Source organism: Petaurus breviceps, unplaced genomic scaffold, assembly GCF_028583685.1.
Source record: "Petaurus breviceps papuanus isolate PSGF00001 unplaced genomic scaffold, PetGlider_PUasm1.0 523, whole genome shotgun sequence".
NCBI classification, from domain to species: Eukaryota; Metazoa; Chordata; class Mammalia; order Diprotodontia; family Petauridae; genus Petaurus; species Petaurus breviceps.
In genome coordinates this window covers 1,642,492-1,667,519 of record NW_027186356.1, presented here as the reverse complement: position 1 = coordinate 1,667,519, position 25,028 = coordinate 1,642,492, and the positions used below count along the sequence as shown (strand labels likewise).

Here is a 25,028-nt window from a genome sequence, read left to right as displayed (position 1 = left end):
ATGGGGGGAAGAATGTACCAAAAGTCCAGGCTATTCAAGATCAGAATTGGCTGTCCTCAGGCATCATTCCCCCTGGATGTATTGACTGGATGTCTTCCAGTCAAGGAGGGATGAGCATTTGTTGGAGAAATTGTAGCAGGGATTTCTGGTTAGGTAGGGGCAGGTTAGATTCTAAGACTTTCTTTTCACTGTGATTCTGTGGTCTGGGGTATTGCTGTAGAGACATACCTAGATTTCATCAAGCCTTCTGACAGTCTTTCACATTATCTTTGTGGATGAGATAGATGTGGGCCAAGTGATAGTGTAATTAGGTGGATTTGGAATTTATTAAATGAAGATTAGTCCTTACTGGGTTTGATAACACTTTGTAAGGAAAATTACTTCGTAAGGAAAATTCTAGCAGAGTACCCAGAGCCTTTTCTACTGAACTTTTTTATTGCTGACTTGAGTGAAGGCATAGATAGATGCTTATTTAATTGATAGATGACACAGAGTTTGGAGGGTTAGATAATATAACTCACACCCAACAAGGATTGGTGGGCTGAACCTCATAAGAAGTTTAATATGGGTAAATGTAAAGTACTCCTTTTTGGATATGAGTTAAAAAAAAAATCAATGGCACAAGTAAAAGATGGGGGAAATTGTTTTTAAAAATTATCTAATGGTCAATATGAGTCAAGAGTGTGACTCCCTCTTAGTGTACAAAGAGGCTAATTCAGTCTAGGCTCCATGAAGAATGGATGATGAGCCATCCTGACGTCCCCAGCCCTCGTCCGGTCACATCTACAGTGTTTGCGTTCAGTTCCGGGCAGCCTGTTTTTTTGGAATGTGGTGATCAGGTTCGTGGGGCTACTTAAGCTGTATTCCACATGCTCTGTTGGAAAAAAACTCTGAAGAAGATAGACTTCAAGGAGGAGTATTAAAATACGGGGTGTCCCAAAAGTCCTAGTGCAGTTTAAGGCTTATTCAGCCTTTGGGACACCCTGTATTTGGAGGGTTGTCCAATGGGAGAGGAATAAGATTTACTCTGACCCTAGAAGGCTTCTACCTTCTAGTTGGGGTGAGGCTGGGGTGAGGGGAGAGGTTTCAGAGGGGAGAGTTGCTTAGAGGAAATTTTTTGCCTAAAGGAAGGAATATTTGTTTTAAGAATTAGAGCATGTCCAAAGAATGTCCAAAAGGTGAATGTGTTTCCACAGAAGGTAACGAGTTCCTAGTCCCTGGAACTCTTCAAGGGGAGGTTGAATGACTGCTTGTTGGGGATATCATTACTGTTTAGATAAGAGCTGCATTATTTCAGGAATTCTTGACCTTTTTTGTGACCTAGACCCTTTGACAGTGAGTCTGGTAAAGCCCATGAACTGGGTCTTAGAATCACGTTGTTAAATGCAGAAAATTAAATACGTGAGATTCTGAAGCAAGTCATTTACAATGGTCAAAATAGAACGATCAGTGTTTTTTATACGTTCATGGACCCCAGGTAAAGAATCCCTGGACTGGATGATTCCTGAGGGCCGTTAGAGCTCCGAGATCCTGGAATTCTTTGACTCTAGAATAGAAAGTTTCCAAGTGGGGGCTGCTGGGGCGGGGACGGGGCGTGACTCAGACTAGACACCTTTGTTGAGACACTGTTGGGATCATTGATTCTAATAGGCTTGTTCTGCAAAGAAGGGAACGGACAGCCACAGAGGGGGTGACGTTGCCTCAGATCACACAAGGAGTTGTTGGCAGATTGGCAGCTAGAACTGCTAACATGAGAGTCCATGTAGAACAACGCAAGAGGGCTAGACACCCAGCCCAAAGACCAGGGTTCAAATCCTGTCTTAGTCACTAGCTTTGTGGTTACATCGCTCCTCAGATCCTGTTTCATTAGGTTTCAAGCAGGGAGTAAATAAAACATGGGTGGTTGTGAAGGAATTGCTTTGTAGCCCTTATGTTACTATAGTAATGTCAGCTGTTATTAGAACCCAGGCCTCCTGAATCTCAGGCCAGCAGGGCTCTTTCTGTCACTCTTGGCTGGTTTGATTTGCTATATGGAACAAATATAGCTTCCTTCCTTCCAGCTTCCTTCCACCTTGTACCCTCTAGATTCTTCACTTTTCCATTTGACCAGGCCAGAGGACAATGGGGAAGAGGCTCTGTCTGCCTGGGCTCTGACCCTGGGATGACCCTGCATCTGAACTAGACATGAGTGCTAGTATTGCCCATAATGTGGGGGCTTCTGCCCAGTCCTCCACCTCTTCTGGGAGCCCCCTATATCACTGATGTTTCTGGATGATTTCAGAGGAACTGGATGCTCGGCGACCATTGGCCCATGAGTGCCTGGGTGAAGTCCTGAGGGTCCTCCGACAGGTCATCAGCAAGTACCCCCTGCTCAACACTCTAGAGACCCTCACGGCTGCTGGGACCCTCATCTCTAAGGTCAAAGGTGAGCTGGGAAGCAAAGGGGTGGAGGGGTTGGGGAAGAGCTTTTCTGAGTGACCCTTCAGGCTCTAGGGCTGGTGTCTGACCACCTGAGCCAGGCTTTGCCAGGTTGAGAGTGGACATAAAGTAGGAAGAGGATAATTAGAGACTGGGTGACTTGGGGCCCAGAGCTTGTTTCTCTGGCAGTGCCATAGACCCTGGGTGACAACTGACATTTATTAAACACCTACTGTCTGCACATTGCATTCAGCATTGAGAGAGATGAAAAGTTTGGACCCCAATCCCTGCCCTCATGGAGTTTGGGGTCCAGTAGGGCAAGACGATGCCCACATAGACAGCTGTCATACAGAGTATTGTGTTGTGAGCACATTAGAGACATTAGAACTCTCTGTGAGCCCCAAAGAAGAAGGGTGCCCTTGAGCAGAGGAGGTTTTTGAAGACAGACTGGAATTCTGCAGGGACATCGGGAAGGAGGATGAACATTCTGTGACCGCAGGTGTAGAGCGAGTCGGGGCATGGCAGCCGGAGGGTGTGAGGGTACAGCGTGCTGAACATGCAAGAGCAGAGTTTAGCCATAATGATCAGTAGTTGGAGAGGGAGAGGAAGATGGGTCTGGAAGCAAGTGGCCTGGAGTGCCACTGACAGAGGGGAGGGGTGATGGCGTGGCTTTGGGTCTGTTGAGCCGAAGGTGCCAGGAGGCCCTCCAGTGTAGGGTTGGCAGCTGGAGGTGCAGGTCTGGAGTACCAGAGAGCAGTCAGGGACTGAGAGTCATCTGCATTAGGGTGGAATTAATGCCATGGCAGTGGATAAGATCAAGGCTAGTAGAAAGGAAGAAAAGGAAAGCAGGTCTGGGGTGTGGGAGCCGCCCCCTAAAGCATTGGAGAGAGGCTGAGGACTGTCCAAAAGACTAGGCATTAGAAGGCTGAGGGAGCAGAGGGGATCCAGGAGGATGGGGTGCTCTGTAGGGTCACAAGTGAGAGAAGCGTCCTGGAAGGTGGGGGCCAACATGGACCCTTGAATTTGGTCACTAAGTGGCCATGGGTGACCAATGGAAGGAGCCACTTCCACAGAAAGAGGTGGGAATTGAGGGGACAGGGTCAGAGGTAGAAGCAACAGGCCCTGGTAACTGGACGAATGTGGGACCCAGAATGAATGAATGAATGAATGAATGAATGGTTTTGCCAAGGCCAGAAACATGAGACATTGAAGGCCCTTGGGAAAGAATGCAGAGAAAGCAGAGTCTAAAGCAAGAAAACAAATCCAGGAGAGCTCATGGACTTGGTGTTGGAGGTGCTGATGGGACATGTACATGGGAGTCCAGATGCCCACAAAACCGGGGGCTCATCCCTGAGCAGGAGCCGTTGTTATTAGTTCCCCCAAGACTGGACTCTGCATTTCCCAGCAGACGAATCGAGGGCAGTTGTGGGTGGATAGGTGGGTGGGGAGGGAGGGATAACTCTCCCTTCTTGGAGCACAGGCTGACCCTTCAGGGTCATTCCCTGATGGTAGGATTGGTCTGGGAAGAGCACCTGAGAGTTCTGGAAATTGTCAGCTTTCTGGAGGTCTGGGTGTGAGCCTTTCCTCTCAGTCCCTGCTCCCAGCCGAGGTCTAGGACTAACTGCAATGCCATTGCAGGACCAACTTCCTATAGGAAGAGCCTCCATCATAGAGGGAACCAGACCCTGGGGGGAGCTGTTCATCTTTGGTCATGAGGGGTGGGCTGCTAGCTTCTCTGGACATCTCTGGTTTCTGGTCAGGAAAGCTAGGAGATGCAGTGAATAGAGTGTTCAGCCTGGAGTCAGGAAGACTCATCTTCCTGAGTTCAAATCTGGTCTCAGACACTAGGTAGGTGACCCTGGGCAAGTCACTTTACCCTGTTGGCCTCAGTTTCCTCATCTGTCAGATGAGCTGGCAAAAGAAACGGCAAACCATTCCAATGTCTCTGCCAAGAAAACCCTAAAAGGGGTCACCAAGAGTTGGATTAGACTGAAGTGACTGAATAACAACAATAAAATGGTTTCTGAGGTTTGATCAAGAGACAGGAGGGAGGGAGTGCTGGTTGGATCCCTTTCTTGGGGGCCTCAGTTATCCTTGTGGATCACTAGGGGATTGAGTACCGGGATCCAGTATTAACCTGATGTGGCCAGGGCGGGGAGGGTAGCAATGCCTCTGGGGTTCTGGGGGTGGTTGGGCCTCCCTCACTTAGAGATTTCCAGCTCTCCAGGAGTATGCTTTGGCCAGTCGGAGAGGGCTAGGGGCTTTCCTGGGCTTCTTCCTTACTTGTCCAATGGGGTTACCTATAGCCCTGGATGTCTTATGATAATAGCTTTAAAATGTAACTTTAAGGGGTTCCAGGGAGAAAATTCTAACTCCTTTCCCCCTACACCCTAGGGTTCCATTATGAGTCAAACAATGAATCTGATAAGCGAGAGTTGGAGAAAGCCCTGGAGACAATTGCAGTATCCTTTAGCAGCACGTGAGTGACTGTGGCCCTCTGGGTCCTCCCTGCCCCAGGTACAGGAAGAAGGGCGTCTGGGGGAGCCTTCCTCTCCTCCTCCCTTAGTCTCCAGACCTCTGATCCCCTTCATGGAACAGTGGTCAGGATGCCCCACTTCTGTCACTGTCCTTGCTCTGACCATGCGTCACATAGAAAGTTTATAGGCTTTTTAAGTCCTGGCTCTGCCATTCATTGTATGACCTGAAGCAAATCACTTTCTCCTCTGGGCCTCAGTTTCCCTTTTTGTAAAATGAACGGGGTGGGGTGGACCAGTGATGTCCCTTCTCGCTAAAAAAGCTTAGATCCTCTGGTCAGTCCCTTCCTTCCTTTGGGTCCTCTGTTTCTTCATCTCTAAAATGGGGATAATAAAACCCATCTTACCTACCTGTTGTTGGGATCAAACAAGGTTGTGTATCTCAAAGCACTGTATAATTCTGTGAGATTATTGACTGTCCCATGGAGGCTGTACCCCTCCTTCCTCAGTACTCTCAGCCTCCTTACCAGGCTCTCTGCCCCCTCTCTCTGTCTAGGGTGTCTGAGTTCCTCATGGGTGAGGTGGACATTAGTACCCTCCTTTCTGTGCCTCTCAGTGATCAGAACCAGGTAAGTGGGCCCAGCCCTTGACTTTCTTGTCAGAGGGTTCTAGATCTTGGAGGACATTGGGTCATAGATATGGGGGGAAAAAGAGTCCTGGCCTGGGGGACCAGAAACCTCATTATTAAGTCCTGTCTCAGTCATCTACTATGTTACCTACTTAGGCAAACTGCCTCCCCCTCCATTCTCTGGGCCTCAGTTTCCTCCTCTGTCAGTTGGGTTAATACACACCTGCCAGGCACTGCTTCCTAAAAGTGGTAGGAAAATCCCAGGAAACTCGACTTTCCCCCATAACTGGGAAGGACTTCATATGTGAATATTGGTGCTAGAAGATGGTGTAGATCAGAGCATGTCACCTTTCAAAGGCCCTTTAGCACAGAGGCAGCTTGGTACAGTACAAAAAATAATGGATTCAGAGTCAGGAGAGACCTGGATTCAAATCCTGCTGTTGCCTCTCAAGCCATTTCACCTTGAGCCTCATTCCTCATCTGTAAAATGGGAACAGGAAAATGAGGCAAATATTAAAGTATTATTATGAATAATAGTGCCAGAGTTGGGCAACCGTGTGTCAGAGCTGGAAGATACCTTAGAACATAGGATGTCAGCCATAAAAACACGAAACCTTAGAACAGAAAATGTCAAAGCATTATAATACCTTTAAAACATGGAATGTCAGCCTTGTAAAGAGAACCTTAGAACAGAGAATGTCAGAGCTAGGAGGAACTTAGGAACATAGGCTATTAAGAGTTGGGAGGGACCTTAGAACATGGAATGTCAGAGCTGTAAAAGGAACCTTAGAACAGAGGATGCCAGAGCTGAGAAAATAAGAGAGAAGTGGCTTAGCCAAGGTCACATGTCTTGAACCCAGGGCCAGTCAGCCTTGCAGACTCAGGCCCTGCCTTTAAACTTCTCTGTCTCCCACAGGTGTCATACAGACTGGTCAAAGTCACACACACATACTTGAAAGTACTGGACAGGGAGGGTTCCTGGTTCATGGTGGCCTTCCAGTGTGTGTGGTTTAAGCTTGCTTTGTATTGTCTTATGGAGCTATCTAACCTACTTTCTCTTTCTCTCCTAAGTCCATGGAAAACCTTTATGGGGGCCTCTCGGGGCAGTGTGCAGATAGCATGTCCCCTGGCACAGAACCTTATGGTAAGCTGGCCTACTATACCTAGGGTATCCTGGCTGATTTTGGGGGAGAGATCCCTGTGCTGGGTGGGCAGCTTGGCCCTGGTACATCACTCCTGGCCAGTGCTGGGAAGCCTGGGCAGGACAGGCTGGTAGCTTCGAGGAGCTGGGTGGAGACATCTGTTGGGCGGGTGTGGCCTTTGGTGATGCCTTCACTCTTGAAATCTCCAGCTGGAGTAACACAGGGCACAGCATTGAGGAAAAGGCAATCTCTCCCTTTTGGCTGAATCTTGTTACCAGTGTAAACCAGATCTTGTTCGGGCAGAGCCACAGACTTGGAACATGGTGGGGATCTAGCTAGAAGACAATGCCCAGCCCTTAGCCCCAGGGAGTACACGGTCTGAGGAGCTGATCCAGCCCCTGCCCTTAGGAATAGGTCACTGGAATTTGGGTCTCTCTGGGGAGGCCTTTGAAAGCAGGGCAGGCTGCTTGATGAAAGGCACAGCCCTTTCCAGAGTTCTTTCTCCACCAGATCCCAAAATGTCTCTGAGGAGAATAGTTCGGGAGATGAGAGAGGCTGGGAGGAACTCATGGGGGAGGCTTCCTTAAAACCTGGTCTCCTGGGGGGTAGGCTGCCTATTGGCTGACGACGTGGACGTGGTGCTGCAGCGCTGTGAGGGGGGTGTGGATGTGGCTTTGCAGTACGCCAAGAACATCGCCAAGTATATGAAAGATCTCATCAGTTACCTGGAGAAGCGCACGACTCTTGGTGAGACCCAGTGAAAGCTGGATTCCTGCATGCAGGAGGAGATAAGAGAAGGCAGAGAATGAGACAAGAGTGCAGGAAATGTGAGAGCTAGGAAGAACACAAGGTCAGAGCTGGGAGGGCCCTCAGAACCCAGGATGGCAGAGCTGGGAGGGCCCTCAGATCATAGGATGGCAGAGCTGGGAGGGCCCTCAGAACACAGGATGGCAGAGCTGGGAGGACTCTTAGAACCCAGGATGGCAGAGCTGGGAGCGCCCTCAGAACACAGGATAGCAGAGATAGGAGGGCCCTTAAAACACAGGATGTCAGAGCTGGGAGGGCCCTTAGAACAGAGAATGTCAGAGCTAGGAGGGCCCTCAGAACACAGGATGTCAGAGCTGGGAGGGCCCTCAGGACACAGGATGGCAGAGCTAGGATGTCAGAGCTGGGAGGGCCCTCAGAACACAGGATGGTAGTGCTGGGAGGGCCCTTAGAACAGAGAATGTCAGAGCTAGGAGGGCCCTTAGAACACAGGATGGTAGAGCTGGGAGGGCCCTCAGGACACAGGATGGCAGAGCTAGGATGGCAGAGCTGGGAGGGCCCTTAGAGCCCAGCATGGCAGGACTGAGAGTGGCTTTAGAGATTGCATAGTCAGTTTCCCTTATTTTACTGTTGAAGAAACTGAGTAGAGCCTTAGAGGCTGTGACTTGGCCAAGGTTCCAGAGAGTGTCACTGGCAGGGATCTCAGTCCAGGCTTCTGCATTATGCCACACCCAGAAGTTAGAGCATAATACCAGATGGTGCCTTCTTAGGTGGGTCATGCTCTAGGACACCTAAGAAAAGGCAGATCTCCTTGGTGGCTGGGGCAGTGGCCTGGGAGGAGAGGCTCAGACAGGCCCTTGGAAGCTGGGTGGGATGTGCAGGATGGAGGAGGACGCTGCTCTTCCCCTCAGCCGTTTGCTGGTGGCCTAGCGGACAGAGCGCTAGGTTAGAGTCAGGAGCCTCTGCCGCGTGATCTTGGGACAGCTTGTTTAACCTTTCCTGCCTCAGTTTCCTCCAGAAAAATGAGGGGGTTTGGCCAGGTCATCTTTAGAATTCCTTCCAACTCTGAATCCTGAGTCCTGAGAGCTCTTTCCAAGTGACTCTGGGAGTAAAATCCAGAGGGCTGTGGCTGGGCCTGTGCCGTCCTCTGCTCCTGTGAGCCGCTTCAGGGGCTGAGGAATGACAGGTCCCCCTCCTTCTCTCCCTTGCCCAGAGATGGAGTTTGCCAAAGGTCTGCAGAAGATCGTCAACAGCTGCAAGCAGACAATCACCCAGGAGGTAGGCACATGCTCCTGCTGACCCTGCAGAGCAGAGGATGGGGATAGGGCCTTTGCTAGAGAGCTGAGGGCCTGGGGAGGGGGCTGGCTCTGTGGGTACAGTGGGCTGGATGGGAGGGGGAGGTTTAGAAGTGGGCCTTCTGGGTCTGACTGGTTCCTTCTTTCTGCAGCCCCACATGCCCTTCCTGTCCATCTATTCCCTGGCCCTGGAGCAGGACATGGAGTTTAGCCATGGGATGCTGCAGGTGGTGGCCACCCTGCAGAACCAGACCTTAATGCAGGTGGGAGCCTCCCCAGCCCCTCCTCCATCCCTCTTCCTCTCCCCATCTGCCTCTCCTGAAGCCTTGACTTTTAAACTGAACCCTGGGATTTCTGCCCAGTATTGGGAGGGGGACAATTGTCTTAACTGCCATAGATGTCACCTCCCTGGAGCCTCTCCTATGGCTGTTCTCATTGAGGGTGTCAGGTGTCTGGGGATAGATGATGGCTTGTATGCTGAGGCTGAACTGGGGAGGGGTGGGGGGCAGGCTTACCTGAAGCCTTAGCACACGGTGGCTGGCTACAGGGGCCCTCAGCTATAGAGTTAGCCTATCCCTTGCCTCACTTAGGCCAAGCAGAGAAGTGTCCCCCTGATGCTAGGGCTGGGGCTGCGGTTCCCCACCCCCGCCCCTACATGCTTGTCTCTTTCTTCCCTAGCCCTTGACTCTGCGGCGTCTAGAGCATGAAAAGAAAAGGAAGGAGATCAAGGACCAGTGGCATCGGGCACAGAGGAAGTTGGTAGGAAGCATCTCTGTGCTCTGTCCGGGAGCCGTAGATCAGAGGATGTTAGGACTTGGAGGGGTCTTGGGGACCCCTCAGTTGAGCCTCTCTCTTTTTCACAGATGAGGATAATGAGGGTCCTCAGGGGAGGGATCTGTTGAAAGTCACTCATTGCATCAGCAGCACGGTCAGGAATGTAGCCCAGGTCTCCTGGCTGCCAGTCTGGGCTGCTCCTGTAACCCACATAGCATGGGGGAGCCAGTTTTGTGTCAGGATGTGATCTGGAGGTGTTCCCACAGAGGCTAGGGGCACAGTGAAGGGCAGCCCAGTTACCTCAGAGGCTGAGGTTTTAGGGAGCCTTCAGTTTTTTGTTTTTTTTTAAGCAATCAGGGTTAAGTAACTTGCTCAAGGTTACATGGCCAATTATTTCTGGGTGTAGTGCTGAGTGTCTGAGCCCGGGACTCGATCTCCAGGTCATCCTGACACTGGAGCTGGTGCTCTTACTCGCTGAGCCACCTGGCCGCCCCTGGGAGCCTTCAGTTTTACTGGTGCCTGCTTTATACCCAGGCCTCTTCCTCTCTCCTGTCTCCTGTCCCTCTGGGAGGCTGGCAAAGGAGGGTCCTCACATCTGCCCAGGAGTCTGGCCTGGGCCTCCCCTCTCCTTCAGCTCTCTTCCCTCCCTCTTCAGCAAGAAGCAGAGACCAACCTTCGAAAGGCAAAGCAGAGTTACATGCAGCGCTGTGAAGACTACGAGAAAGCCCAGTACCTGACCGTAAAGGCTGAGGAGGAGCAGGGCGGTGGCGGTGGGGCTGGCACAGGTGGTGGGACCAGCAGTGCTGCCACAAAGGCCCTGGACAAAAAGAGGCGGCTGGAGGAAGAAGCCAAGAACAAGGTGAGGAGAGGAGACGCTGGCCGGGAAGGCCGGCCAGGACCAGGAAAGTAGAGGGGCAGGAGTAAACCAAGGGAGTCTGGGACACTCCCTGTCCCCAGGGCCTCCCCCTTCAGGACACCAGAGATCCTAATGCAGAGCTGGAGGCAGTCTGAGCATTGGAGGGATGAGGAAGCTGCCCCTGTGGGGCAGGGCTGGGAGACAGGCACAGAGGTCCCATAAGACATGACCCAATTAAGTGTCTGGGGGTCCCGGTTACTGCGCTTGCTGCTTCTCAGTAAGACCCGAGTTCAGATTCCTGTGTGTATGATGATGGGCTTCCCCTTCATGATGATGACACACCTTTGATAGTACTTGGCTGAGGTGTTGAAGGCATGGCCTAGACATCCAGCTGGTTTCCCAGCACAGGCTTGAGCCCTGCTGACCATGCTTCTGTCTTTGAGAGGTGCCACGGTGTAGTGGCTTGCAGGAGTTAAGGGCCTGGGTTCGAATCTCATCTCAGATACGAGCTTTGTGACCTGAGCACATCACTCGGCCTCCCTGGGCCTCAGTTTCCTCTTCTGTAAAATGAGGGAGTTGACATCCATGTTTTCTTCCAACTCTAAATTAGTCTCTTCCTGAGAGAAGTGTGTGAGTGCGCCTAAGGAGTAGGCCTGAGAGGGCTTTTCTGGGGGGTACCAGTCGTCCCAGGGGACAGGCAGTGTCAGGGTCCCCCATGGGATGTGTGGGGTCCCTGATGAGCGGCAGTTCATGTCCCTCCCTGTGCCATCCCAGGCAGAAGAGGCCATGGCCACATACCGCACCTGTGTCGCTGATGCCAAGACTCAGAAGCAGGAGCTGGAGGACGTAAAGGTGAATGCTTTGCGCCAGATCCAGGAGCTCATAAAGCAGAGTGACCAGACTATCAAGTCGGTGAGTCCCAGGCGCTGGCTGGGCCCAGGAGGGGGCCTGCGGTGGGGGCAGCTGAGAGGGGGAGCCTGGGAGGAGGGGGCCAGGCCAGGTTGGGGAGCCCGGGAGGAGGGAGCCAGGCCAGGCTGGGAAGCCTGGGAGGAGGGGGCCAGATTGGGTTGGGAAGCCTGGGAGGAGGGAGCCAGGCCGGGTGGGGGAACCTGGGAGGAGAGGGCCAGGCCAGGTGGGGGGGCATGTCCTGAGGGAAGCCAGACGAGGGCAGCCAAGAAGAGGTCACCAGCTGGGGGGCTCCTTGAGCAGGTGAGCGCAGGGAGGAGCTGGGAGTTCAGTGTGGCCAGAGCGCTGAGCGTGGAGGGCAGTGATGTAAAAGACAGTAAAAAGGGCCTCTGCAGGGCAGGTCAGATGCCGAGCAGAGGAGTTCTCATTCTGTTTCAGCAGCAGTAGGGAGCCCCTGGTGCTTCTTGGACAGAGGAGTGAATGGTCAGAGGGCTCGCTTTGGCTTGGTACCATCAGCATCTGGGTGGGGGATGGCCGGGAGAAGGGAGATGGTTAGGCAGCTGTTGGGATGGTCCAGGTGAACTGGGCGGGGCCACAGCTGTGACAGGAACTGGCCACTAGAAGTGGCCTCGATTCTCTGTAGATCAGACGTCAGTGGAGGGGAAAGGCCACAGGCGCCTGCACCAGGGAACAGGAGAATGGCGGTGTCCGCCCGTCTGCAGGAACAAAACAGCAGGGAGCTGGCTGACTTAGGAGGGTCCTGGGGGATTCAGCTTTGACTGTCACCAGTTTGAGGGGCTGGGGGTGCTTAGCAGGCAGCTGGAGATGCAGTACTGGGGTTCAAAGAGGAGATTAGGGTTGGATCAAGAAATCTAAACCTGTCTATGTTATCTGTGATCATTGAACCCTTGGGAGAGTATGAAGAGGGAAAATAGAGGGCTGAGGACACAGGCTTGGGTCACACGAGGGCCCGGAGACAGGAGGACTTTGGGAGGCTAGAGGGAGGCCTTGGGGGATCTGTGGTGGTCAGGGGGTATTGATTTGGTGATGCGTTAGTGTTGGCACATGCGTGTGCTATCTGTGTGTGCTTGTGCATGCGTGTGTGTGTGTGTGTGTCCATCTCAGCATCCATATTGTTAAAGCTCCCTGAGGACGGGGAGGGGGTGGCATCTTAATTCTTAGCACATAGTAAGTGCTTTGTAAATGTTTTTCATTCCTCCTCTCCATTCCTTTTTAATGTTTGGTCTTCCTGTCCTTAGCCGAGCCCTAACACAGTGCTTGGCACCTAGAGTCTTAATAAATGATAAGTATTCAGTGAGGAACTGAGTGATTCTCAGTGCCTGGGTGTGTGCCATCCGTGTGCCTCTCCACGGCTCTCTGGCCCGCCCCCCCGTCTGTTCTGACCCTCTGTTTGGGTGGGAGCTTTGGGGGAACAGGACTTAACAAGGGGCCTCCTGAGCCCAAGCACCCAAAGCCGCCTTCCTAACTTCTCCCCATCCCTGGACCCCACAGGCCACCATCTCCTACTACCAGACCATGCACATGCAGACGGCCCCATTACCCGTCTACTTCCAGACCATGTGTGAGAGCAGCAAGCTGTATGACCCAGGACAACAGTATGCCTCCCACGTGCGGCAGCTTCAGCGGGACGTGGAGCCAGACACGCAGTATGACTTTGAGCCCTACGTGTCCCACAACACCTGGTACGGCCTGAGTCATGGCCCAGGCGGGCCTGCAGTTTAGGGCCTCCCCTGCTCCTCAAGGTCGTGGGACTGGGCGCTGCTTGGGAAGCCAGATGTCTGTCCAGCTTTCTGATTCATAAGCCAGGCCTTGGGTTTGACATGGCTTCTGATTTCTAGGTTTAGGCTGGGGAAGAAGGGCAGAAGGACTGTCTGCTAAAATATTCCCTCCAACACTACTTGTAGGAGCAAGAAGCTGGAAATAACTTGTACACCTAGCCATTTTGGAGTGGCCGAGCAGACTGCGGGGTGGGACTGGTCTGTAGCTCTCGTGGCATAGCTGGCTGGACAGCGTTTCGACAGTGTTTTAAGCACATTATATACACTATTATGTATTCAGAGGTAGATGCTATTATTTTCTCCATTTTACAGATGAGGAAACTGAGGCTGAGAGAGCTTTTAAGTAAGCTGTTAGCAATGGGTCTTCCTGACTTCAGCTCTGACAATCTCTCGCCGTGACGCCTAGGTGCCATTCCAGAAGGCTGCTTGAGCGCTGTCTGGCTCCTGGCAGAAGGGAGGGGTACCCGGGAGTTGTCCTTGGACCATTGGGTTTCATTTGTTTTTTAGCAAACATTAAATAATCATGGTGGTAAATTTGGAGGTGTTTGGAATCTCCATGTCTGCCCCTCTCCACTCACCTTGAGATAGCCCAGGACAGTTCCTAAAATGGCCCCTGCCCCCTTCCTCCCTAGGTGAGGGCTTCTTAACTTTTTGTGGGTGTTCTGAACCCTTTTAAGAGGCTGGTGAAGACTGTGGACCTCTTCTCAGATTAATATTTTTAAATGCAGAAAGGAAAATATATAGGATTACACTGTAAATCTGTTATATTGAAATATCATCTGCATATATAAAATATTATTCTGAATGTCCATGTGTGTATGGATACATATGCTATACAGACTCCATTGAGCCAATATGAGATATTTGCTGTTTTCCTTGGGCAGGCTACTTCCCTTCTCTTGGCCTTAATTTGTCTCATCTATAAAATGGGAAGGGGAGAACGGATTAGATGGGATGATCCCAGAGATCTCTCCCAGCTCAGCCATGTTCTAAGCTCCCTACCAGTCCTCCTGTTCGAGATTCTGAGGGCTTTTTCAGCCCTGACATACCCACTTCCATGTTCTGAAGTCATTCCCAGCTCTGATTGTTTCTAAGTCTGAGCCTCCCTGCCGCACTGAGTGCTAGCCCTTTATGTTCTCCATTTAGGTCGCCCTTGGTCCGGGCGCGGAAGTCCAGTTTCAGCGCCAGCGATGGGAGTGGTGGAACAGAGGGTAGCGGCCCTCCCCGAGATGGAGGGGCTTCTGATGGAGGGGCGGTACCTAAGGATCGGCGCGGTGAGTCTGGAACTCAGACATTGGCTCTGGGAGTGAGGTCATAGGCCATCAAAGGTGGGGGGTGGGGGTCAAGTGTGGTGTTGGCCCACAGTACTTATGGACTTGGCTCCTTCGCAGGTGGGCGGGGCCACCAGGTCCATAAGTCGTGGCCTGTCCCCACAGCAGACTCCGATAGCAGCTTGGACCCCAGCGCCACGGGTGCAGGTAACAGAACAGTTTCTGAGAACTTTTCTCAGTATCTCTCCCCTCTTGAAAGGATGCTGGGATGCAGGATGGGCTCTTACCTGTCACATGTTTTGAAGTCCCTTGAACCTGACTGTCAAACGTCACTTATTTCCTGGGGCTGGTCTCCTGGAGTGCCAAGATGGTGTCTCTAGGCACAGGCCATGTGAATGACGTGAACTGTGGGGGGTGGGGGATCTTTCCTTGTAGGGGACTTCGCGAAGATTGAGCGGACATCCTCCAGTGGCACCATGTCGTCCAGTGAGGAATTAGCTGAAAAGGAGGGCAACTCAAGCGCCTTTGAACAGAGTATGTGGGACCTGCCTCCCTGAGAGAGTGGGACGGGGGGGGGGGTAACTGAGTGAGGGGATGGCAGAGGCAGGGGCGTGAGGAGGGGGTGTGCTTGGGGCAGGGACTTCATTCCGTGCCCTAATGCTGCACCCCTGGGGAGATGGACCAATCTCAGCCAGACTCCCAGCAAGGGGCACGGCCAGAGCAGAGGGTGCACCAGGCCTCAGCCTCCTCCTGGCCAGGGGCTCTCCTCTCTGAGCCCCTGGCTACGCAGATGGTACTGGGGCTTTCCTGAAGGGCCATCTGCGCTGTTGGCAGTCCTGTTCCAGGCACACTTCAGTGGATGGATCCTGGATTTAGGGCCAGGAGATGTAGGGCTGAGAATCGGAAGCTGTAGGTGACCCTGGCCAAATCATGTTGTCTGATAGATGGGGGTAACCTGCCAGGATAGTGCTAAGGAAATGGCTTTGTAAATTGTAAAGAGCTTTCTAAGCGTGAGCTGTTACGGCATTTGGAGTTTTCCTGTTTCTCCTTTTGGGCCTTGATCAGTGGCGAAAGGCTGGGGACCAGAGAGGGAAAACCAAGGGAAAGGGACCATCTGGGGAGAGTGGGGAGCAGTGCCAAGGGATGTAAGGCAGGCAAGGCAAAGACAGGTGCCTCTAAGGGCATGTAGGATTAGTGGGCATTGCTCAAGCCAGCAAGAGGACTTCAGAGTGACCGTGTCCAGGCTGGTCAAGGAGTCGAGAAGTTGGCCATGGAGAAAGGCAGTCATGTGGCCACAGAGGCAACTTTTGGTTCTGTTAAACAAGCCTTTATTAAGCACCTTCTGTGTGCCAGGCACTGTTCTAGGTGTGGGGGCCACATGGACACTGTTCTCAAGGATCTTACATTGTTTAGTGTAGAACCAGAGCGTTGTTTAGAGCAGAACCAAGGTCCTGACTTGCCTTTGCCCCCTCAGCAGACCTCAATGGCATTTCCCCTGAGATCACGGTACCCACTGGCCCCTTCCGAAATGTGGGGCTCTCCAAGGCAGCCCAGACTCACCGGCTTCGAAAGCTGCGCACACCTTCCAAGTGTCGTGAATGCAACAGCTATGTCTACTTCCAGGGAGCTGAGTGCGAGGAGGTGTGGAGGGGCGTGGAGCTGGCCTCCTCTTAGTGAGGACAGCTGCCCATCACTCTGTGCTCCAGTCTGGGGGGGGGGGTGTGGGTGGCTAGCAATCTTGGGGCATGAAGTGTGAGGTCCCAAGGTCACACCAATCCTCCAGTGTGTGGAGGCTGTTTGCGGTGGTCACGACGGTGGCTTTTGTCCTCTCTCCACAGTGCTGCTTGGCCTGTCACAAGAAGTGCCTGGAGACTCTGGCTATCCAGTGCGGCCACAAGAAGCTCCAGGGAAAACTCCAGTTGTTTGGACAGGACTTTCAGAAGGCGGCCCAGGGCACCACCGATGGCATCCCTTTCATCATCAAGAAATGCCTGTCTGAGATTGAGAGGCGAGCACTCAGGACCAAGGTGAAGGCCCTGGCAGGCTGGGGCTTCCCCGCAGGAGGGGCAGTGGTGTCTGAACCCCTCACGAAAAAGGCTGCAGGGCTGCTGAGGGCTGGGGTTAAAGGAGGCAGGAGAGGGCAGCTGGGGGAGCCCTGAGTGTGGGACTGTGAGCCAGCACACGTGGCTTTGAATCCTGCCTCTGTCCCTTATCCCTTATGTGATTCTGGGCCAGCTGCTTCCCTCCCCAGCCTTGGGTCCTTAGTCTGTAAAATGGGGATAATAATGCTTCCTCTGACTATCTCACAAGGCTGCTGTGAAAGTGCCTTCACTCGCAGAAGCACAAGTTGTTGGGAATCAGAAGGCCTGAATTCGGCCTTGGTGGAGCCCAGGGGCAGGCCGTTGAGCTCTCCTGAGCCTCGGGTCCTGGGAGGGGCTGCCCCCAGCTGACCCTTCCAAGGTGCCATCCTAGACAGGGTTTCCTGGGCTTTGGTTTGCTCCTCCCTCCCATGGGACTGGCTGCCTCGTTTTGTTGTAGGAGAGAACCCTGTGAAAGCCTTGGAGTGCTATGGAAATATGATAGAGTAATAAAAGAAATCCAACAGAATCATCTTGTGTAATTGTACAATAATTACATTACTGATGATGATGATGATTGCTGTTGTTATGTGCCCACACCCTCCCTCCAGAATCAGGGCAGGGCTGCAGTCTGTATTGGTGGAGGGGGCCCCATACAGTGCCATCACAGATCTCCTGGGGTATGGTGGAGGTGGAGGTAGCAGAGAACCTGGGTTCCAGTCCTGGCCTTCTCTCTGTGACTGTGGGCAGGTTTGTTAACCTCTCTCTGCCCCAGTTTGGTCGTGGGAAGTGAGAGATCTGGACTGCGTGATTTCTGAACCCTTGACCATCTGTCCTCTGGGGTCAGGCTGTGCTGGGTGTCATCTGGCCACTTAGCACCCCTTGTGAAAACAGCCAGAGGATGTGGGCTCAGGATCTGTCCCAGGCAAATCGTTGCCAGAGATGCCCAGGGATCAGCTCCCAGCATCATCTACTTGGAGCCACAGGGGGCTATTATTTTATAAACTAGAGATGGGAAGAGACCCATCTAAGGCCTCCGGGGTTGTGCATGTGTGCCCAGAGTTAGGATTCAGACCCAGGACTTGGGACTCTGAGGCCTGTGCTCTGCTGCCTTCCTTCCACTGATCCAGGCCACTTGGGGAGTGGGGAAAGCAGACCATGGTCTTCAGGCTTCTTTCCTGCACTGACCTTCTCTGCTCTGGCCCACACAGGGGATCTACCGGGTCAATGGAGTCAAGACACGAGTGGAGAAACTCTGCCAGGCCTTTGAGAATGGCAAAGAGCTGGTGGAGCTGTCCCAGGCCTCCCCGCACGACATCAGCAATGTCCTGAAACTCTACCTGCGTCAGGTGAGTGTTGGGCGTGTTCCTGTATCTTCCTGGGCCACAGGTGGACATCATTGGGTCAGCCCCCTGCCCCCCTGCACCATCTGGGGCTTCCTCAGACCTGGGGGCTTCTGACCTTGTCCCTGCCTCTCTGTGGATCTCAGTCACCTGATCCCAAATAAGGAGCTTGGATTTGATGGCCTCCCTCATCCAGCTTCAGATCCTGTAATCCATGCTCATCGGACCCAAGGGTGGGAAGATAGGAGCACCTACAAATGTGTCCTTTCTGAGCCCCAAACCGGTGCGACCATTGGCCTTCCCGTTAGCGGGGAGCAGCCGCGAAGCCTCCTGGCCCTGAAGTGTTGGCAGGAGGGGAGGCTGCCTCAGGCCTTTCGATGAGTGCTTAGAAATGGCAATGGTCATTTCTGTGGCTTTGTCAGAAGCAGGTCAGGCCAGACTAAGCCCATCTCTTCTAGCAGGTCCTTAATAATGTTTATTGATTGGTTTGGGGGCAGGGTTATCAGAACATAGATTGGGATTGGGAGGAAGGCAGTAGTCTGAGAACATCTTGGGGGGAAAGAAAGAATGCTATAGTCTTAGAGCATCTCTAAGATCAACACTTTTTCTTTTAGAAGGTAGGGTGGGGGTAGGGGAGGTGGCAGTGAGATTAAATGACTTGCCCAGGGTCACATAGCTAGTAAATGAGGCTGGATTTGAACTCGGGTCCTCCTGACTTCAGGCCTAGTCCTTTATCCACCATGCTACCTAGCTGTCTCAACAAAACTTTTCTTTAAAAGTTATTTCTCCCTTTTATTTTTTCATCACAGTCATTTATGGCTCAGTGGGTCATTTGACAGATTGTCTTACAGTTGTCCTGGATAACAGGACAGATGGTTCAGTAGACTCAGCATAGTCTGTATGAGAGCAGTCATAAACCTGGGAGGCAAAGAGTGGGGCGGTCCTCTCTGGGAAGGTTGTGGAGATCCACAGACAGAGGCTGGAGAACCAGCCACTCTGTGAGAAGGTTGTAAAAGGGGTTCTTGACCAGATGGCCCTTCTGCTGCTTGGGGTTCTATGAATTTATTTTAGACTTTCTGAATGTCTTTTGTTGTAGAGGGGACATTCCAGGCTAGATGTCCAAGAGGGGATTGGTCTCAGAGCTCAGAGGGGGCTTCTTACTGCAGTGGGGAAAGGGGTGGGGCAGAGAACCAGGCCTGAGGAACAGTGGTCTAGCCTTGTGGGGGGCCTGAATGGGCAGGCACCCTGATGTGCTGGTTTTAGAATTAGGAGACCTGGGTTCGAATTATAGCTCCAATGCTTTACGGGGGGAAGGAAGGGCAATTGGGGTTAAGTGACTTGCCCAAGGTCACACGGCTAGTAAGTGTTAAGTGTCTGAGGCCAGATTTGAACTCAGGTCTTCCTGACTCCAGGGCCGGTGCTCTACTCACTCTGCCACCTAGCCACCCCTCTCCAATGCTTTTTGATGTTAGACAAGTCAATTAATCTCACCGAACTTCAGTTTTCTTACAGTCATACAGATAAAGAGCCTTTCATGGTTGCCATCACTGAGTTATAAGGGAGGCTCTTTGGAAGGTTTAATCTGCTCTAGATGAAGGGACCCATAATTGTGGAGAAACATTGTGGTGGTGAGGTAGAAGTGAGTGAACGTGGGGGTCAGGAGATAATGGGATCTCAGGGTCCCAGCCCTGGAGCTCAAGCTCGTGACAAGACCTTTCTGAGTCTCAGTTTCCACATCTGTAAAGCTGAAATAATGGTCTTGTGGGGAAGGTGCTTTGTGAAGCTTGAGGTGCTGGAGAAGTGAGGATGAGGAAGGGGTTGGTGGGGTCAGGGCAGACTCCAGACGCTCACACCTCCCTGGGCCCCACAGCTGCCCGAGCCCATCCTTTCTTTCCGCCTGTATCATGAACTCATGGGGCTGGCCAAGGAGAGCCTGCAGGCTGAGGCAGAAGCCAAGGCCACGCGGGGCCGAAGCGACTCCAACAGAGACAAGGAGCAGGACACGGAGGCCATGACCAGCAGGCTCCGGCACCTGCTGGAGGAGCTGCCCCTGGAGAACAAAGCCACGCTGCAGTACCTCGTGCGGCACCTTCGGAGGTGAGGGGGAGAGGGAGGGAGAGAGGGAAGGCTGCCCCCCGGGGTCTGGACCCGTGGGTGACCCCATGGGCTGTGAGCTTGTGGTGAGAAGCTTTTTGAATTGACAAAAGTCTCTTTTTTCTTTCTCCCCCCCCTTGAAAAGAGGAAAAAGAAAAACAAGCTCCCTGTGATAAATACCCATAGTCAAGCAAGACAAATCCCCCCATTGTCCTTGTCCCAGTAATCCACACCCTGAGTCCATTAACCTCTCTGTCAGCAGGTGGGGAGGGATCTTGCAAAGGATCCTTTGGTCACTGGGTTGGTCAGAGTTCATAGGTCTTTTATTAAAGCTATTTGCCTTTACAATGTTATTACTATATAAATTGTTCTCCAGCAGCCCTGGTTTTGAATCCTTATTCTGATAATTGGCTGGCTCTCTGACCTTGGGCAAATTATTGACCCCCTCTGGGTCACAGTTTCCTCATCTGTAAAGTGGGGGGTAGTTAGACTAGTTGACCGCTAAGGTCCAGCTTGGGGTATAGTGGGTTTAGAAGTCAGGAGGACCAGGGTTTAACTCTCCCCTCCAAAAGATGTCAACTTTCTGGGTGGCCAGCCTGAGTCCCTTTCCTCATCAGTAAAGTGGAGACCTTTTTATATAGATAGATAGATAGATAGATGTAGATATATAGATATATATAGTGTTTATGTGTAAATGTGTGTATATATGTGTATGCACACATGTATGTGTGCATATATACATGCATATGTATACATATACACATACACATATGCATATATATAATCACCATATGTCCAGTTCTGGACTCCAGCAGCAGGCTCGCTGTGAAAGTCATAAACAAATATTGGGGAAAGCTCTTAGCAAACCTAAAAGTCCTTTCCCAGGGTGGTCATGTAGAAAATGTAGCACAGCCCTTAAATTGCTATAGAACATGTAGCATGCTATTATTTTTAAAAGTCTTTTACTCTTTTTCCCAATTACATGTAAAAACAACTTTTAGCATTCATTTTTTTTAAATTTTGAGTTCCAAATTCTCTTCCATCCTCCCTACCTTCCCCCCTCATTGAGGAGGCAAGCAATTTGATATAGATTATACAGGTGCAAAACACATATCCATATTAGGCTATGAAAGAAAATACAGGACCCCCCCCAAAAAAAATACAAAGAAAAAAAAATTTTTAATAGTATGCTTCGATCTGTACTCAGACTCCATCAGACTCTGGAGGTGGATAGCATGTTTTCATTATGAGTCTTGGAATTGTCTTGGATCATTGTATTGCTCAGAATAGCCAAGTCATTCACAGTCAATCACTGTATAAGATTGATGATACTGTGTATAGTGTTTTCCTGGTTCTGCTCACTTCATTTGCATCAGTTTATATAAGTCTATCCAAGTTTTCCTGAAACCATCCTGTTTGTCATTTTTTTATAGCTTTAGTATTCCATCACAATCAAATACCACAACTTGTTCAACCAATCCTCAATTGATGGGCATCACCTCAATTTATAATCCTTTGCCATCACAAAAAGAGGTTCTATAAATATTTTTGTACATGGGCTCTTTCCCCATTTATATGATCTCTTTGGGATACAGACCTAGTAGTGGTATTACTGGGTCAAAGGGTATGCACAGTTTTATAGCACTTTGGGCATAGTTTCAAATTGCTCTCCAGAATGGTTGGATCAGTTCACAACTTCACCAACAGTGCCTTAGGGATCCCATTTTTCCAACATCCCTTCCAATGTTTATAATTTTCCTTTTCTTTTATATTAGCCAATCTGCTAGGTGTGAAGTGGTACTTCAAAGTTGTTTTAATTTGCATTTCTCTAATCAATAGTGATTTAGAGCATTTTTTCATGACTATGGATAGCTTTGATTTCTTCTAAAAACTGCCTGTTCCTATGCTTTGACTACTTATCAATTGGGGAATTAGTTGCATTCTTATAAATTTGACTCAGTTGTCTTATGTTTGAGAAATGAGGCTTTTATCAGAGATACCTGCTGTCAATTCCACCCCTAACTTTTTGCTTTCCTTTAATCTTGGTTGCGTGTTTGTGCAAAACCTTCTTCATTTAATATAATCAAAATTACCATTTTACATCTCCAGATGCTCTTTATCTCTTCTCTGGTTCAAAATTCTTCCCTTATCCATAGATCTGACAGGTAATACATTCCATGCTCCCCTAATTTGCTTATGGTATTACCCTTTATATCGAAATCATGTATGCATTTTGACCTTATCATGGTGTATGGTATAAGATGTTGCTTGATACCTAATTTTTACCAAACTGTTTTCCTGTTTTGTTAAATAGTGATTTCTTGTCCCAAAAGCTTAGATCTTTGTATTTGTTAAACACTAGATTACTGTGGTCATTTACTACAGTGTATTGTGTACTTATCTCTTCCATTGATCCACCACTCCGTTTTCAGTTTTGGTGATTACCACTTTTTAATACAGTTTGAGATCTGATAGGGTTAAGCCACTTGATTCCACTTTTTTTTATTGTTTCCTTGAAATTCTTGACCTTTTGCTTTTCCAGTTGAATTCTGTCAATTTTTCTAGCTCTATAAAATATTTTTTTGTAGTTTGATTGCTATGGTATTGAATAGGTAAATTAATTTAGATAAAATTGTCATTTTTGTTATATTGGCTCAGCCTCCCTATGAGCAGTTAATATTTTTTCCAATTGTTTAGATCTGCCTTTATTTGTGTGAAAAGTGTTTTGTAAATGTGCTCATGTAGTTCCTGGGGTTTGTCTTGGCAGGTAGACTCCCAAGTATTTTATATTGTCTGCAGTTATTTTAAGTGGAATTTCTTTTTTATCTCATGCTGCTGGACTTTGTTAGTAATATATAGAAATGCTAATGATATATGAGGGCTCTTTTTACATCCTGTGACTTTGCTGAAGTTGTTTATTGTTTCTCTTGGTTTTCAGTTGATTCTCTAGGGTTCCCCAGGTAGAGCATCATATTGTCTGCAAAGAGGGGATTGTTCATACAAAGTTCTCATTAACCCGATTGTCATCTTTTTCCCCTGGGGCAGAATTGTGGAGCTGGAGCAAGAAAACAAGATGACCCCGGGCAACCTGGGCATCGTCTTTGGGCCCACCCTGCTGCGCCCTCGGCCCACGGAGGCCACTGTGTCTCTCTCCTCCCTGGTGGACTACCCGCACCAGGCACGCATCGTGGAGACCCTTATCTCCTTCTACGATGTCATCTTTGGGGTCCCGGCTGAGGAGGCACAGGAGGAGAGCCCCGCCAGTGAGGTCAGTGTGCCAGGAGATCAGTCTGGGGCTGCAGCTGCTCCACGGGGAGGGGGGGGGCTCTGGATGCTGTGTGTCTGCAGAGCAGATTTCACACTGGCTGTCCGGGAGCTGGAGAAATGGGGATTATCTGCATTAATACTATGGATCAGGATTAATGCATATTATGAAGTATAATATCAATCAGGCTACATCCTGCAGCAATTTCAGGCTTATAACTTGCTTTCCCCCAATAACCCTGGGGGTAAATTATGTCATTATTATTCCCATTTAAAGATGAAGACTTGGAAAACACTCTCTGAGGAAAGTTAGAGTGATTTGTCTGTGATCAGACTGGGAGCATTTGAATTCAATACTTTCCACAATATCTCACTGACTCCTTAGAATGGAAGGAGCTGGAGAGGTCATCTTGTCCTGGAGCCCAGGGATCCCCCTCAACCTTTCCAGAGACACAGAGCAGAGACTGAGTGGAGCAGGCTGCCAGTAGCCTTCCCTTTTCTTACTTCTGCCATCCCCCCTTGCCCCAGGGTATGCTGGGTGTTTGAACACCCACACTTAGTCACTCACCCCGCCTGCCTCAGTTTCCCCACCTGTAAAATGGGATGACGATGATCGCACCCACCTCCTAGAGTCATTGTGAGGAGCAAATTAGATAATGAAGTACTGACACACAGTAGCCACTCAGCAAATACCTATTTCCTTCCTTCCCTTGTTCTCCTGAGCCTCAGTTTTTCTCATCTGTTTGTAACTGTTAAGAAATTAAGGTAGATTGAGGCCCAGATGGGGCAGATAGTTGGCACAGTGGATGAAGTGCTGGACCTAGAGTTGGGAAGACCTAGGTTAAAATCCGGCCTCATACACTTGCTAGCTGTGTGACCCTGGGCAAGTCACTTAACCCTGTTTGCCTCAGTTTCCTCATCTGTACTGTACTGTACTGAATTAGAGAAGGAAGTGGTGAACCACTCCAGTTTACTCTGCCAGGAAAACCCCAAGTGGAGTCACAAAGAGTCAGACACAACTGACAACCCAAACAGCAACAAGATACCGAGTTCTGAGCATGATCAGTTGATTAGTAAAGCCTGAATTTACCAAGAAAATAGGATCTCGGCTTCCCCAGTGAAGCTAAGACCCGACTGGGGAGAAGTTGGGTGTGAGGAGCTAGCAACAAGGCCCTCTTTCCCTCCTGGGACTAAGAATGTGCAGGGCTTGAACCCACCTGCAGGTAGGGCAGGGGACCAGACATCCACAGTAACAGACTTCTGTGACACCAGAATGGAAGAACGATCGCAAGAGAGCTAGGTTTCTGAGCTTAACCCATTAGAGGCCATGCTCAGCTCAGCTCAGAGACAAAGAATCATGACTCAGGCAGTTAACAGGACAAAATCAATTAACTGTGAACGGGATCCATTTAAAGAGACATCCAGTCTGCTTATTTCATGTTCAGTGGGAATGATAATGCTCACGCTCCGTATTTCTGGGGGGCCATTGTGGAAAAGGCGCTTGGTAAGCAGTAAAATGCCATCGGAAGGAGCTGCTAGTCTGGTAGCCATCTGCCCTCTTACCACCTCTGGGAGCCGAAGGTCTCGCCTCCCCCCAGAAAGGCCCTATGGGAAGACCAGGCTGTCCACTGGTCTCCTTGAGGGCAAGGGGAAGGGCAGCAAAGAACTCAGGCCACTGCATGTAAGGCATCATCTTCATTATTGTGACTCACTGAGCTGCCTTGAGCAGTTTTGTCTTGAGGGTTTTTGTCTTTCATAGAATATGATTTATCAAGAGAAACAAGCTCTGGAATATCCAGAGAAATAAGGAAAAAAGGAAGGCGTGCAGGGAAAATGGTATTTTTATGCCTTAAGCTTCAGTTCATCCCAGAGCTGTCTGTCATAAGAACCATGCTAGCTGAAATGTTTTTATCTTTTTTTT

The 25,028-nt window shown here is 50.4% G+C and overlaps 1 protein-coding gene across 3 annotated transcripts in view; it reads left to right on the top strand.

Annotated features, from left to right (window-relative positions):
• ARHGAP45 (Rho GTPase activating protein 45) overlaps positions 1 to 25,028 on the top strand; it is a 46,804-nt gene that overhangs the window by 14,992 nt on the left and 6,784 nt on the right. For all 3 annotated transcript variants that reach the window (XM_069102032.1, XM_069102031.1, XM_069102033.1), the window contains 19 exons: positions 2,282 to 2,425; positions 4,813 to 4,897; positions 5,449 to 5,521; positions 6,592 to 6,664; positions 7,272 to 7,409; positions 8,641 to 8,705; positions 8,875 to 8,985; positions 9,401 to 9,481; positions 10,152 to 10,355; positions 11,127 to 11,264; positions 12,771 to 12,961; positions 14,204 to 14,331; positions 14,449 to 14,535; positions 14,764 to 14,862; positions 15,803 to 15,969; positions 16,167 to 16,355; positions 17,618 to 17,755; positions 19,620 to 19,846; positions 22,889 to 23,111. In XM_069102032.1, coding sequence (XP_068958133.1) covers positions 2,282 to 2,425; positions 4,813 to 4,897; positions 5,449 to 5,521; positions 6,592 to 6,664; positions 7,272 to 7,409; positions 8,641 to 8,705; positions 8,875 to 8,985; positions 9,401 to 9,481; positions 10,152 to 10,355; positions 11,127 to 11,264; positions 12,771 to 12,961; positions 14,204 to 14,331; positions 14,449 to 14,535; positions 14,764 to 14,862; positions 15,803 to 15,969; positions 16,167 to 16,355; positions 17,618 to 17,755; positions 19,620 to 19,846; positions 22,889 to 23,111 — 2,561 coding nt within the window. The remainder of the gene's footprint in view (positions 1 to 2,281; positions 2,426 to 4,812; positions 4,898 to 5,448; positions 5,522 to 6,591; positions 6,665 to 7,271; positions 7,410 to 8,640; positions 8,706 to 8,874; positions 8,986 to 9,400; positions 9,482 to 10,151; positions 10,356 to 11,126; positions 11,265 to 12,770; positions 12,962 to 14,203; positions 14,332 to 14,448; positions 14,536 to 14,763; positions 14,863 to 15,802; positions 15,970 to 16,166; positions 16,356 to 17,617; positions 17,756 to 19,619; positions 19,847 to 22,888; positions 23,112 to 25,028) is intronic.